Source organism: Schistocerca cancellata, chromosome 1 (assembly GCF_023864275.1).
Source record: "Schistocerca cancellata isolate TAMUIC-IGC-003103 chromosome 1, iqSchCanc2.1, whole genome shotgun sequence".
Taxonomy (NCBI): Eukaryota; Metazoa; Arthropoda; class Insecta; order Orthoptera; family Acrididae; genus Schistocerca; species Schistocerca cancellata.
Window position 1 is genome coordinate 368,085,826 of NC_064626.1, and position 16,358 is coordinate 368,102,183.

A 16,358-nucleotide genomic window follows, 5' to 3' on the forward strand; every position below is an offset into this window, starting at 1 on the left:
TTGTCACACGGCACACATCAAGTCTATAGCCGAGTTCTTCCCAAACGTTGATGAGTGTGTCTTCAGTGATTGTAGCAACAGCTGCTTCAATCCGGTTTCTTAATTCAGGGAGATCTGCTGGTAGCGGAGGCACGTACACATGATCCTTGATGAAGCCCCAAAGGCAAAAATCGCATGGCGCTAGGCCGGGTGAGCGTGGAGGGCACGCAAAGCAAGCCCTGTCATTGGGCACCTTGCGGCCTACCCAGCGCTTGGGTACAGTGAAGTTCAACCAATCGCGTACTTCGCTATGCCAGTGCTCACATTGAACAATTATTTTAGTTTAATGTAATAAATATTACAAAGCGTTAAAACCCCGATATTCATTTATAAACACCCTGTATTTAGCGCAGCTTTCGACAGAACGCCGAAGTAAAGTAGCCTACTACTCACAGGTGTGACACCAGACCTATATTCAGAAGGAACAGGGTACGGAATTTCCGTCCATCTACCGTTACGAATTCAGGTTCTCTCAAAAGGTACGACACAACTTTAAAGTATTACTGCATCCAAACTAATTATATTCACACCATGCCTGGCTTATGTGATGCCCTAACTCACAAAGTTGTTATGCCATTCAGTCAACTCCAGCATGTGCTCCTTTGGAGACACACACAACATCCATTCTATACTCAAGCTCTATCCATACTCATCGCAATGTATCCGCATCAATTGTGTATCTCTTCCGTCACAATAAGTGATTTGGTTGTGTCCCAGATGCGAACATTGTGCTTGTTTGCCTTACCATACACGTGGAATGTTGCTTCGTCAGAAAACGCTAGGTTCTTTAGGAAATTCCCTCTTCCTCTAAACAATTCAAATGGTTCAAATAGCTCTGAGCACTATGGGACTTAACTTCTGAGGTCAACAGTTCCCCAGAACTTAGAACTACTTAAACCCAACTAACCTAAGGACATCACACACATCCATGCCCGAGGCAGGATTCGCACCTGCGACCGTAGCGGTCGCGTGGGTCCAGACTGTAGCGCCTAGAACCGCTGGGCCACCAAGGCCGGCCTCTAAACAGTGAAGAACTTCCACACCCACAACGAATTTCATATCTTATGGCCTGCCGTTCGGTTTCACTGCGTGCAACAGTTCCAGTCGGTACGGATACATATGTAAATGTTTCCGAAGGACACATTGCATAGTCGCCCTAGGGGTTTCTCTGAAACCCTCCGAACAGCGTTCTACGGTGGGCGTTGAAAAGCAAACCGTATCCATTCTGTGTCGCCTTCACTTTTTCCAGGTCGTTCAGTATGATGCTTCACATCAACGATTTCTGTCTGCACAGATATCCTGTATCACCAACCTGCGTGTCAGATTCGGCCTGAATAACCATTCCACACTCTGAGCCTTTTCTTACACCATTGTCATTATGCTTCAGTCACGACAACCTGGAACACGCACAAACAAAACTTCGTGAGTTTGTCTGTCACGTAAGCCAAACACGGTGTGAATATCTTAGTTAGATTGGGTGCTATAACACACTGAAGTCGTAGCTTAGCTTTTGAGACACTCTGTTGTTTCCGTGGCTTTCATAAATAACTTAAGGCGAGCGTCAGAACGATTCCTTAAACAGAATACAGCCCATAGCTCGAATGACCTTTTTCCCATCCAAATGGGGCTCAACCAATAATGACTGTATCTTGCTTCGTTGATTCTTTCCATGTGACAGGCAAGTAAAACTAATCAACTTTTCATCGTAAAACACAAAGCAAGTGAGGATTATTAAGGAAGCTAATGTCCATGTCGCAGCCTCTGTACAATCCTGCAATCATTTACGGCCAAAGTATTTACATCACCCTGACGAGGTGGGCCCCCTCCTTTTCTCTTTCCCCCTCCTACCCCTCCCCTACTCTCCATCCAGACAAATGTCAAGCATAATCATCAGCTGGGCGCTGCGGGGTCAGCCTAAAAATAATTTGTCTTTGGAATAATTAAAACAGATGGCTCCGTCCAAGTTTCCAAGCAAGAACAAATGGTTCAAATGGCTCTGAGCACTATGGGACTTAACATCTATGGTCATCAGTCCCCTAGAACTACTTAAACCTAACTAACCTAAGGACATCACACACATCCATGCCCGAGGCAGGATTCGAACCTGCGACCGCAGCAGCCGCGCGGCTCCGGATTGAGCGCCTAGAACCGCTAGACCACCGCGACCGGCTCCAAGCAAGAACAGGCGACGTGGTAGCACTAGGTATCACACTCGGGTATCAGCTACCTGCCACACTCATCCACACTACGAACATTGTCGGCTATCGAGAATCCGTCAACAAAATGGTGTGCAGCGCTCCGTTGGAAACAACCTTGGGAAAAAATTACATTCGTCAGGAGTTGATTTTTTTTCAAAAAGTGAACTATCGCGCCTATGTGCGCTCAACAAATGAATTTTTTTTACGATCGCCCCAGCTGTAGCCTCAAAATATATTTATAAGGAAAACTGTTTATTATAAAATCCACCATGGATTCCCGATAGTGATTCCCAATGTTCGCAGGCGAAATATGGTGACTTTCCTGTATTTTATGACCTTTATTTGTTCTTTCTTCAATCCTTTACTTCACCTCACACTGACCTTCAGTCAACGATAGTAAAAACAAATCTTGTCTGTACGACAAGCTTCGCCTGTCGCAAGACGAGAGCAACAGCAAGGGCACGGCGTACTACAGTCTGCAAAGGGGACGGCGATCTCTTTTCACAAACCGGAAGCGAACCGTAGTTCCAGGAACTGGCTGAGTCAAGGAGGCAGTTGTGACTGAACCTGTCACGGAGAACAACTCTTGTTTTGTCGCGAGGCCTTCGGCGCTTAACGTATTTACCTCTTACCGTGCCGTAACCGAAAGGCCAGGAAGGCCTTGGCTCGTGATCTCGTCTGTCGACGCAGAATTGCAGTTTACGAGAGCAGAATTTATCATGAAAGTTATATAATGGTAACTAACTTTTTTAACATAAACTCCTGTGGCGCGTATGGAATCCTCAACTGGCTGCTGCCACAGCATGTTCGTTGGAAAGAAGAGAATTACTACGTGCGATCAACAATGCGATGATGTAGGAGATAGATTAATACAACAGAGTTCAGTATTCCAGAATGAGATTTTCACTCTGTAGCGGCGTGTGCGGTGATAAACTTGTTTCCTACATTCCAAACTTTACAGAAGCTCTCCTGCTCAGTACCTCGTCTCCTACATCCCAAACTTTACAGAAGCTCTCCTCGCAGGGGAGCTTTGTAAAGTTTGGAATGTAGGAAACGAGGTACTGGTAGAAGTAAAGCTGTGAGGGCCGGGCGTGAGACGTGCTTGGGTAGCTTAGTTGGTAGAGCACTTGCCCGCGAAAGGCAAAGGTCCAGAGTTCGAGTCTCGGTCCGGCACACAGTTTTAATCTGCCAGGAAGTTTCAGTGTTCAGTATTGTCTTTCATCTGATCCAGGAGCGCAACAAATGACCAGGTCATGCGGTTATGACTCATTAAAACATTCTAGTAAAAGCTTTTATGGTTTTACGTACAACACTTCCAAAATTTGTCATCTGAATTTCAGAGAGTAAAGTAGTATGAAAAGTGAGAGTCTCAAAAAATGGCAACCAAACCTTAGAAATCACGCACCACGTTTTGACACAGGATACTTTCTGTTGTTTTGCGTGAGGGCTTACCCACGTGGATAGGTTTGCGGCCTAGGTAGGTAAAACACATTCACACACTGATCGTACCTGCTGTCAGCAACAAATCCGAAGGTTCGCAAGTCCATATATGCAGGGTGGTCAGAGACAGTCTGAAAGGCTTCCAAATGTGTTGCGTGCTAGGTTGTGGTGAAAAATAATTGTTAAGAAAAAAAATCGAGACGTTGCGCCGTTTCAGAGTTAATTAACATTAAAGTTAGCGAAACAGGCCGTTGCACAAGTTGCACTAGCGGCCCGCTAGAGATGGTGTCGCCAAACGTGTTCTTCGCTTGGTTTTCTAAAACCGAACAAGAGAGCGACATAAAAATTGGACTTAGGAGGACAGTAAGGATCTAGCCCGAGACAAAGGCTGAGCAGCATCCTGCGTTGTCGCCTAAGCTATGAGAACTGACACTAATTGTATCTGGCGGGCGGCTTGAATTGCACGCTCAGTGGCCTGATTGGCTAACTTCAGCGCTAATGAACTCAGAAACGACGCAACGTATCGGATTTTTTTTGTTAACAATTATTTCCCAGCGCTACCAACCCTGGAACACCCTTACAAGCTTTTCAGACTTTTCCTGACCACCCTGTACAGCCGGCAATCTGCAGGAAGTTGAATAAGGCAGAGACCGTCCACTAGGAAAAACTAATAGAAGGACCCACTTTGTGACTGTAGGTGGAAACGACCAAAGAAACAGCATTCCTCTCATCTACATAGCCATAGTTTGCACACCTTTGTTCCCATTGTAGTGCTAAGTGAAAAATTGACAGTGGTGAGCGCACACTATGATGTTACGTGTACGTCTCAGATTTTCAGACGAATACTTTTCAAATGCTGTATTTCTCAGAACTGCGATTTGTCGGAAGCTGTGCTATAACTAAATACTAAGCACAAATATAAACAGACTATTATTATTTTTATTATTATTATTATTAGCATGTTAAAATATTTTATATATTTTATTCTAATTAAAGACAATATTATTATTGTTACTATCAGAATCATCTGTGACACATTAAAAGTGATGATAACGCAGATTTATATCTAGGGGAGAGGGGAGGGAAGAAAACAATAACAACATGTGAGTCCTATCCCTCCCTCCCTCCCTCCCTCCCCTCCTTCCCTCCAATAACTTATACGCTGGATACGTGCCTGATGTGACAACCAGCAGACAAGCTCCCATCTGAGAAAAGAAATGTTATGCATGTGCCAATCACGCATTTTTAATAGGTAGTCATTTTGAGAAGCAGTCTCTGAATTATATACATATTCATTACAGGCTACAAATTGTTTGAGATAAGGTAGGCTCTTCTAGTAAATGATGAAATAAAACTCAAATATGGCGTAATTTACATTGGCAATAAAAAAAATTGGTTCAAATGGCTCTGAGCACTATGGGACTTAACTACTGAGGTCATCAGTCCCCTAGAACTTAGAACTACTTAAACCTAACTAACCTAAGGATATCACACACATCCATGCCCGAGGCAGGATTCGAACCTGCGACCGTAGCGGTCACGCGGTTCCAAACTGACGCGCTTAGAACCGCACGGCCACACTGGCCGGCTTACATTGGCAATAATTGCTGGTATGCCGTGATTGAACGAAACTTATTGCTTCATAACGTAACTCTATACTTCATATAGAATTTTTGGTAACAATAAAATACGTTACAAGATTTGTTGAGAATAAAGAAAACAACTTGACGTCTATGACCAGACACAAGTGATTTTGTAAATATTGAATCCGTGTTGCGGGCTTTTCAGCGTCATATTCAGGTAGTTGTAGTTTATATATAATTTACAGCGCCTGCATTGGCGTCCTGCATTATCATGTTAAAGCATGCTGCACAGTTTTTCAGTTCTAGACGCGCTCAGGCCCTCTTTTTGAGAGGTACTGTGCTTTGAGGGTGAAAGCGTGTTCTTCCGTAACCACAAAGATGGGCTTAACGTCACACAACGAGAAGGTGGTCCGCATAATTTTGTCACTACGCTTAACACTGTTAGAAATGTTTGTTAATACTAAGCGAATACAGGATATTCCATATCTCTCCGTATCAAGAAATTACAAACCCAAACAAAAAATCCACAAGTTCCTCTTAAAAAGGTTGTGCAGCTATAGAAACACAGCCGGCCGCGGTGGTCTAGCGGTTCTGGCGCTGCAGTCCGGAACCGCAGGACTGCTACGGTCGCAGGTTCGAATCCTGCCTCGGGCATGGGTGTGTGTGATGTCCTTAGGTTAGTTAGGTTTAAGTAGTTCTAAGTTCTAGGGGACTTATGACCTAAGATGTAGAGTCCCATAGTGCTCAGAGCCATTTGAACCATTTTTATAGAAACACAAATATTCTCCTTATCCCGCTCTTCTTCATCTCTTTTTCCTTCTTGTCACGCTTCACTTCTAATTTTCTTCCAATTTATTGTCTGTTACGGTTTCCACATTTCCTTTGTCTTTCAGGGCCAATCATCTTTTTTAACTTTAATTACACGAACCTCTTTTGGACCAGTTGTCTATAAACATTAACTACATACATTTATTCCATTAATGTGGTATTTACAGGTAATCACGCTGTAACAGCATGCGTTCTCAGAAATGATAAGTTCACAAAGGTACATGTATCACATTGGAACAACCGAAGTAAAATGTTCAAACGTACCTATGTTCTGTATTTTAATTTAAAAAACCTACCTGTAGCCGGCCGAAGTGGCCGTGCGGTTCCTAGGCGGTGCAGTCTGGAACCGCGAGACCGCTACGGTCGCAGGTTCGAATCCTGCATCGGGCATGGATGTGTGTGATGTCCTTGGGTTAGTTAGGTTTAACTAGTTCTAAGTTCTAGGGTACTAATGACCTCAGAAGTTGAGTCCCATAGTGCTCAGAGCCATTTGAACCAAAACCTACCTGTTACCAACTGTTCATCTAAAATTGTGAGCCATGTGTTTGTGACTATTACAGCACCATCTATCACAAAGCAAAAAACGGGATCCAACTAAAGCATTCATATTTCTTTATGTAATACACGAATATGTAATAAAAATGGGGGTTCCTATTTTAAAAAACGCAGTTGAAATCCGTTTGTCCTGTGGCAGCGCCATCTAGCGGGCCAACCATAGCGCCATCTGGTTTCCCCCTTCAAGCTAGACAAGTTTCGTTCTTTGTAGTTTTTTCGTTTGACGCTTATTTCGTGAGATATTTGGCCCGGTCACGATCAATGGACCACCCTGTATACTTTGTTTAACGCGTCACGTGGCAGCAACACCACGAGGCAACAGTGAGCCTCGCCGTGGACTGTTGTCTTCATGTTTTGGTTCTTCAGTGAATGTTATCACATATTTGGCGCATGCGCTGAGGTAGTGTGCACTTGTGTTGCAGAAGATGGGGCCGGTGCTGCTGCTTCTGGCGGCGCTGGCAGTGGGCGAAGGGGCGGCCAAAGCCGTGCAGCGGGTCGCCTCCGTCGAGTGCTCCAACGATTATAACGACGGCGACTCCATCTACAACTACACCGCCGAGGACATCTGGGGCGAGCGCAACATCAGCCTCTCCAAGTTCCGCGGCAAGGTCGACACCATTCACTAACACTATTCTTACGAATCCCTTCGCTATAGTCCGATTAAGCCAGGTATCTGCCTCAGCAATAAGTGCAGCATTATCATGTTGTGCTCCAGAAGAAAGCACTAGGGTAGGGTTGTCCAGTTCACATTTATTTCCCAGAATGTGTTTTCACTCTGCAGTGGACTGTACGCTGAAGTGGTCAGTCGGTACGGGACCCGCCTGCGAAAAGCAGTACTCCCAGGTTCGAGTCCCGGTCTGCCACACAGTTTCATTCAATTTGCCAGAAAGTTTCACATTCATTTACTTACGCTGACAGAAAAAAACGCAACACCAAATAATAATTAATGTAGAGTAATGAAATAAATTTGTCCGGCTAATATATTTAAATGGGTAGCATAGCAAGATCATACGTTAATATAAGTGCGACATAAGCTATTGTAAATGTGAAACGCTGCTACATTAATAACCGATGCAACAATCAGAACGTTGAGTTCAAGCATGCAAATGTGCATATATTGTGTTGTACAGATGCCGTATTCAGTTTATGGGATGGAGTTCCATGCCTGCTGCACTTGGTCGGTCAGTACAGGGACGGTTGCTAGAGACGTCGTCCGATGATGTTCCCTATGTGTTCAACTGGAGATAGATCTGGTGACTGACCGTGCCAAGGCTGCATGTCGACATTCTGTAGAGCATGTTGGGTTGCATTGACGGAGTACAGGTGAACGGTATCCTGTTGGAAAAACACCCCCTGGAACGCTGTTCATGAATGGCAGCGCAACAGGTCGAATTACCAGATGGACGTACAAATTTACAGTCGGGATAACCCCGCCAGTGCTCCTACTGTCATACGAAATCACAGCGCAGCCCATAACTTCAGGTGCAGGTCCAGTGTGTCTAGCACGGGGGCGTTTTGGTTGCAGGCCCTCACCTGGATCCCTTCTAACCAACAAACGGCCATCACTGGCACTGAGGCAGAACCAGCTTTCATCAGAAAACACAACAGACCTCCTCCCTGCCCTCCCTTGACACCGCTGAAGTCGTAAATGGCGGTGCTTTGGGGCCAGTGGAATGCACGCAACAGGGCTTCTGGCTCCGAGCTGTCCTTGATGTAACCCATTTTTAACAGTTCGTTCTGTCATTGTGGTGCCATCTGCTGCTGCGATTGCTACTACAGAGGCAGTACGATGCGCCTCTGCCATACGCCGAACACGATGGTCTCCCTTCTCGGTAGCACCACGTGGCCGTTCGAGGCCCAGCCTTCTGGCGACCTTACAGGGTTATTACAAATGACTGAAGCGATTTCACACCTCTACAATAACTTCATTATTTGAGATATTTTCACAATGCTTTGCACACACATACAAAAACTCAAAAAGTTTTTTTAGGCATTCGCAAATGTTCGATATGTGCCCCTTTAGTGATTCGGCAGACATCAAGCCGATGATCAAGTTCCTCCCACACTCGGCGCAGCATGTCCCCGTCAATGAGTTCGAAAGCATCGTTGATGCGACCTCGCAGTTCTGGCACGTTTCTTGGTAGATGAGGTTTAAACACTGAATCTTTCACGTAACCCCACAGAAAGAAATCGCATGGGGTTAAGTCGGGAGAGCGTGGAGGCCATGACATGAATTGCTGATCATGATCTCCACCACGACCGACATGACTTTGTCATCGGGTGTCAGGGCTTGTAGCAATTGTAAACGGTAAGGCTTCTGCTTTAGCCTTTTCCGTAAGATTTTCCAAACCGTCGGCTGTGGTACGTTTAGCTCCCTGCTTGCTTTATTCATCGACTTGCGCGGACTACGCGTGAAACTTGCCCGCACGCGTTCAACCGTTTCTTCGCTCACTGCAGGCCGACCCGTTGATTTCCCCTTACAGAGGCATCCAGAAGCTTTAAACTGCGCATACCATCGCCGAATGGAGTTAGCAGTTGGTGTATCTTTGTTGAACTTCGTCCTGAAGTGTCGTTGCACTGTTATGACTGACTGATTTGAGTGCATTTCAAGCGCGACATACGCTTTCTCGGCTCCTGTCGCCATTTTGTCTCACTGCGCTCTCGAGCGCTCTGGCGGCAGAAACCTGAAGTGCGGGTTCAGCCGAACAAAACTTTATGAGTTTTTCTACGTATCTGCAGTGTGTCGTGACCATATGTCAATGAGTGGAGCTACAGTGAATTTATGAAATCGCTTCAGTCATTTGTAATAGCCCTGTATATTGTCGTCACTACTGCTGCCAGCAATCATGTACAGTGGCTGCATTCCTGCCAAGCCTTCTTGCAATATCGTAGGAAAAACATCCAGCTCCTCGTTCGAACTCAGTGAGATGTTGATAATGGCGTCTTTGTCGCCTGAAAAGTATTCCCGACAGACGTCAACTAACCACGTCCGATCTCAAAGGTAACTAACGCTCAACACTGTCAAAGGGTGTATTTAAAGCAAAGCTGTTTTGCATCCTCATAGTGACGCCACTAGCCCCACTCTTATGCGACTGGCGTAAAATTTGAATAGACATTGTCTGTCAGATGTAGAAACACGCCTACCAATTTTCGTTTATGTCGTACAAATTCTTCTCGGTGTTGCGCTTTTTTAATGTATTTCTCGAGTTCCTTGGTACCATGCGCGCCTTTCTGTATCACTCTCAAGCAAACGTTACCCAAGTGCACATCGTTATTCTGCCTAATGTCCACTGAATTAATGTTGCAGTTTCTTCTGAATGAGTCATTGTTCTCAACAAATGATCCCATAATGGCATATTTGCACAAGGGTACCATACTTAGAATTCCAGGACATCTGTACAAAGGTCTCTGTAAATTTCGCGAACTGGCGCAATAGATCTGTTAAATTGCCATTTTGTAGGCTTAGTGAGCGCACGGTGTTGCACAGAATAGAACACCATACGAGATAATAGAGTGAAAGTAAGCAGTGCAAACACGCAACCCCGTTTCAGTGTCAGAGATCGTGCGAGGGCGTGAACGAGGACAAGTCACCAAGCTTTCCAGTTACCAGGATATGGAGGGCAAATGTAAAGCTTTCGACCACTTTAAAATGACATAATAGCTGAAATCGGACAATATTGGAAAATAAACAATAATTGCATCACTGGAAGAAATGACTGTCACTTCAGAAATTTTGCTCGGAGGAAAAGTGCTTAAAAATGGCTCTGAGCACTATGGGACTTAACATCTATGGTCATCAGTCCCCTAGAACTTAGAACTACTTAAACCTAACTAACCTAAGGACAGCACACAACACCCAGCCATCACGAGGCAGAGAAAATCCCTGACCCCGCCGGGAATCGAACCCGGGAACCCGGGCGTGGGAAGCGCGAACGCTACCGCACGACCACGAGATGCGGGCTAAAGTGCTTAAAAGACAAACCAACTCTGCGAAGAAGGAAAAAGGAGAACTGAGTCCAGTCACGTGACTGGAGCAACAGAAGACTCCAGATCGTGCTCCCGATGTTTCTGTACGAAACAAGGACTGTTACATATTAGCGTCCCACAGACAGAGAGTTTATGTTATGCGGAGTGGAATGTGGATCCTTTGTAAAGGTTAGCCACTGTTGTCCTGTCCACTGAGTGGGAGCTCTTTCGAGATGTACTGGTGAAGACGAGCTAAGAGGGTTGACGAACATAGCTAAAACCATACAGTGACTAAGAAACGTAATGAGTACGGGAATCTGGGGAGCGATGTCACATTTCGACAAACCGAATCCCAGTTAAGAACCCGAGATACCAGTCTACAAAAAGGGAAGACCGGAAATATAAAGAAAGCAATGGATAACTTAGTTCAAACTTTGAACGAAAAATTCTAAGACATGCTGATTTTTGCTTTACGAACATTAGTCCGCGGTCCAAGGCACATTTCTCGCCTAACGTTCCGTCTTCCAGTGCCGGAGTCATCATCTAGAGGCTATATAAGACTCAGAAAAGAGTTAAAATCTCAAATAATCTCAACAAAGCTAACTCTTTATATTTGTTTTGAATAATTAACTGAGAAAAGTGCAAATATTCACCTGATAGTTGTAACGCTAAACGTAAAGATTGACATTGTCACAGACACAACTGTTGTTTTGTTCGAGCCTTACTTTAACTACCACATTAACATTATTTTTTCTTAATGAGACTAATATACGCATGTTTTCGAAAAACGTTGTTGTCTTTATTCTTGAACAGGTGGTGCTAGTCGTCAACGTGGCGACTTACTGAGGTTTCACTCCCCATTACTATGGACTGAATGCACTACAATCCAGTATGGGGGATGACCTCGCGGTCCTCGGTTTTCCTTGTAATCAGTTTGGTCTGGTGAGTCACAGCTGAACCGAGCTCGGCTTTCATAGTTATTTTGTGATTACTAATTATTAACGTTTTTAATGGGACAAAAATTAAAGAAATTTCCTTTATTTCTTTGAGTACAAATTAGAACACATACTATTAAGTTCATCTATTACAAATATGATTGCCCGCTACCTTTAGCTTATTTAACTACTTCATTTTTAAAGCATCGCTTACTAATTCTCGCTAGTACAGGGTCCTTCAAAAATATTCATCTGATTGGACAAGACCTTATCTTCTGCATGAATGAAGTCAGAAACTTGGGGTGAATTGTTACTTATGCATGGGACCTTGCAGGCTAATGGTGGACTGCGACATCCGTATGCTCCATCGATCATTCAGGCAGTTCATTTTTAAGAAATTATGTCACCTGCAGGTGCCAGTGCGATGATGCTCCGTCCTGTTGAAAAATGAAATTTTTTTACGTAGTCGCAAATGTGAAACGTATCCACGTGGATCATTATTGTAACCTTTTTTTTCCACAGAGGAGAACAGGCCGTAAATCTTTTCTCTGGAAACGGCACAAAATACCTGAAGCTTTAGAGAGTCTCTCTCTTACTCGACTAAAGTATGTGACTGTCGTGTATGTGATATTCTTAGGTTGCCGCAGTTTATCTTTCCACTTAAACGGAACGTAGCCCATCACTTCATGTTGTTATTTACCAGAATCACAAAGAGCTTCTACTAACGGGATCGCGTATGGTTTGAAATACAAACGTCCTCGATAAACATGCCAGACAAGCACATAAGGAATGTCTTAACTCTCAGCTGGAACGAAGAGTGGATTTCTGTGAACTAACGGAAAACGCTGTTAAACGCGCTCTACATCTTGAACGAGAACACGGGGGAGACGTGGATTTCCGTTTATACAGGTTCACTTTGCTAAATGGAGACAAACGGCAACAAAAGATTACTGAGAGGATAAGGAGCAAAAAAGGTCAAATGATCTACGGTCGGAAATGCGTTTCAAGAGAAGTACAACCACTTGAAGGTAGAGATAACAGGTTTTGAACACTGTGGAATATGACCCCGCTATCAGCACCAGGAATATGGTATGCCAGCGTAGGCTAAGTGATACGATCGTGAGGAATATTCTCAACGGTAACTGTCATTACCTGCATTGTTTACAATGCGTGCAGGCCTCTATATTACCAATGGACTTGCCTCCGCGGCGACGGTTTTGTCACTGGTTTGTGGCTCAGGCCATCACGGTGGTTCAGATGGTTCAAATGGCTCTGAGCACTATGCGACTTAACTTCTGAGGTCATCAGTCGCCTATAACTTAGAACTAATTAAGCCTAACTAACCTAAGAACATCACACACATCCATGCCCGAGGCAGGATTCGAACCTGCGACCGTAGCGGTCGCTCGGTTCCAGACTGTAGCGCCTAGAACCGCACGGCCACTCCGGCCGGCCATCACGGTGGCTGGGATTTCTGTCGTCCATCCTATTCACAGATAAGGCCACCTTTACGAGGGGCAGTATTTTCAACGTTCTCGAAATTCGCCTGTGGGGTACGGAGAATTGCCATGGTATGGTGCCAGCAAACCGTCAGCACAGTTTTAGACTTAATGTGTGGACAAGGATTGTCGGCGACCGCCTCTTCAATGCGGAGATAAAACACTAATACAGACAGAACATTACCACTTGCCTAGTATGTTCTCATGTGTGTTTTCAGTCTATGAAGCCCACACTCTCAAAGATCTTTTACTTCCATTTTCAAGACGGCGTACCTCCAATGGAAGGCACTTCCTGCCATATATGCATATGACCTTCTCAGGGAACGTTGCCTACCCTGTCTTGAAACTTATGGTGCCGTCGTCGAATGATAAGAGCTGTACGATGTGCAGTGGTGCTCTCTCGGTGAAAATCACACCTCACAGATGTAACTGAATTGCTGCACCAGTGAGACCCTTATCCAGTACATCATGACCCAGCAACTTACAACTGGGGCCAAGGTAGACTTCTAGTTTCGATGCATAAGTTGAAATTCACCCTAAGTTTGTAGCTTTATTCGCGTGGAAGAATCAGTCTAGAGAAATCGGCTGAATCATTTTGCAACATTCTCTTCTATATGTAGGTGCTAAGTTTGAGTGTGTTTTCCACAGCAAGAGCCGGGCGCCAATGCCACGGAGATCCTGAACGGCATCGCCTACGTGCGGCCGGGAAGCGGTTTCCAGCCCAACTTCCAGATGTTCGCCAAGACGGACGTCAACGGAGAGAACGAGCACCCGCTCTTCACATTCCTCAAGGTGCGCGCCATGTACAAAACGGCATGTTCTTGTTCACCAGAGCTAGAGGCAGAGGCTCTGTGTGTGTGTGTGTGTGTGTGTGTGTGTGTGTGTGTGTGTGTGTGAGGGAGATTCGCTACCAAGAAATTCAGAGCTACGTCCTCATTACTTCTATATCTACTTAAATACTCCGGCAACCAACGTACAGTGCATGGCGGACTGTATTTTGTACCACTGCCACTCACTCCCGTTCCTGTTCCACTCTCAAATGGAACGAGATACAAATCACTGGCTGTCGTCCTAATCTCTCTTAAGCTACGTTCACACTGAGAAATTTGTTGCATAGAATTGTGACCGTCACATTTAGCAGATGACATGTAACACAAGTCTCAAGTTCCTGCGACATATAGCTGCGACAAGAATGCTAGAATTCCGAGAAAAACTCTATTGTGATACATGCGCCTGTATCCGTTCGCTCATCGAAAACACAACACAAATCCCTGATAAAATTTCTATTGCGCGTGTGCGTTCGGAATCAGTTTACAGGTAGACTCGTCGCGTAGAATCTTGGGTAAGGTGATCAGCTGTGTACATTCAGTAACAGTTTGTGAAGATGGAGTAGACGAAAAAAACGCCGTTAAACAAACTGAAGAATTTCACGAAAGGCTTTAGTTATGGATCCTACATCACACGAATTCAAAAACCGCATCGCCAAACGTTTTGCAGTCCACCAACTCTCATTTTTATTCGACGTTTCGGATCAAGAATTAGGCAGGAAAATTCACAATCTGAGGTCACAATTCCTCCGTGAATTTAACAAGTGTTTGTCCTGTAAGACACCACGATCTAACAGGGAAGTGGTACGCCTACAATTCGCTTCTTTTCCTGAAGGATGTAAACGAACCAACAGTTTCGGTATTAATTCACTGATTTTGGCTCTCGAAAAGCTATGCGTATAATAACGTATATCAGAAAGACAGATTATAGGCCCTAGGAGGGTGAGTGTTCATTGCAGTTGACAAAAATATTGTGTCTGTTGAGGTCGAAGTGGAGTGTGGCAATGGACTTATCCTGTCACATACAACAGGTGTAGGTGAAAACAAGTTAATTGTTGGATGTTTTTTCCGGCCACCCGTTTCCGCTGTGACTGTTTTAGTCATTCAAAGAGAGCCTACTGCTAGTAGCGCGTAAATACCAGATTAAATTTGAAATTCGTGCTAAGTTTGTATGGGGCCAAACTGCTGAGGCCATCGGTCCCTAGGCTTACATACTGCTTAATCTAACTTAAACTAATTTACGCTAAGCACAACACTCTCCCCATGCACGAGGAAGGACTCGAACTTCCGATAGGTGGAGACGCGCGAACCTTGGCAAGGCACCTCAGACTGCGCGGCTACTATATCAAGCATTGTTATTTGTAGGCGACTTCAACCTACCAAGTATAGACTGGGATGTCTGCGGATTCATTGCGCGCGCGATGGGTGGGGTGGGGGGTGGGGGGGGGGGGAGGGTTACAAACAGTCGTGCGAAATACTTAAATACTTTTGAACACGTTTTCTGAAAACTGTCATGAGCAGATAGCCCGGCAGCCCATACGGAGTGGAAGTATCTTAGACCTTGTAGCTACAAATTGGCCGGACCTTATCGACAACGCCATTATTCAAATGTGGATAAGTGATCATGATGTCATTACAGCAACTACGGTTACGAAAGCTGATAAATCAGTGAAGAACGCTAAGAGAGTGTTATTGCTAGAAATAGCAGATAAGCAGTTGTTAGCATCTCACCTAGACAGTGAATTGGCACGTCCAATAGATGGACGTGGACGAATTATAGGCAAAGTTTAAGGAAATTGTAAATCGTGGTATGGAGAATTATGTGCCTAGTATGAAGATTAAGGACGAAAAAGACCCACCTTGCTTTAATAACGAGATTCGGAAATTGTTGAGAAAGCAGAGGCTGTTGCACTCCCTTGAAAAGAGAACACGCAAATGACAACAAACAAAGGTTAATGAAGATTTTTTTTTATCTTATGGGACTTAAATGCTAAGGTCATCAGTCCCTAAGCTTACACACTTTACTTTACTTTTACTTTACACGTGGCTAAGGCCTTGTCGACCATACACCTGCTCTACGAGCCTCTTCCAATTATTTCTATCCAGGGAAATTGTTGTCCAATCAGAGTTGATGCCCATCCTAGCTGCATCTTCCCAGATATTCTCCATCCACCTAATTCGAGGTCTTCCTCTTCTTCTCTTTCCTTCTAATTTCTTAGTGGATGCTATTTTGGGTAGTCTGTTCTCCGGCATCCTTGCTACATGACCAGCCCAGTTCAGTCTTCTCTTCTTTAACATTTCCACAATGGTACTATGTTTGTACAGCTCCCGTAGTTCTTCATTTTTCCTTATCCTCCACTCCACGACATTTTCATCGAAGATTGGTCCAAATATTTTTCTTAGTATTTTTCTTTCAAATATCAACAGGTTTTCTTCATCTTTTTTCCTGAATGTAATAGCTTCACATCCATATAATGCTACTGGTACA

At 44.5% G+C, this 16,358-nt stretch overlaps 1 protein-coding gene across 1 annotated transcript in view; it reads left to right on the plus strand.

Moving 5' to 3' along the window:
• The window catches only part of LOC126174830 (glutathione peroxidase-like), a 130,120-nt gene that overhangs the window by 100,736 nt on the left and 13,026 nt on the right, over positions 1-16,358 (plus strand). Inside the window, exons 2-4 of the mRNA XM_049921212.1 lie at positions 7,066-7,251; positions 11,423-11,551; positions 13,692-13,835. Of these exons, the coding sequence (XP_049777169.1) occupies positions 7,069-7,251; positions 11,423-11,551; positions 13,692-13,835 (456 nt within the window). The 5' untranslated portion in view covers positions 7,066-7,068. The remainder of the gene's footprint in view (positions 1-7,065; positions 7,252-11,422; positions 11,552-13,691; positions 13,836-16,358) is intronic.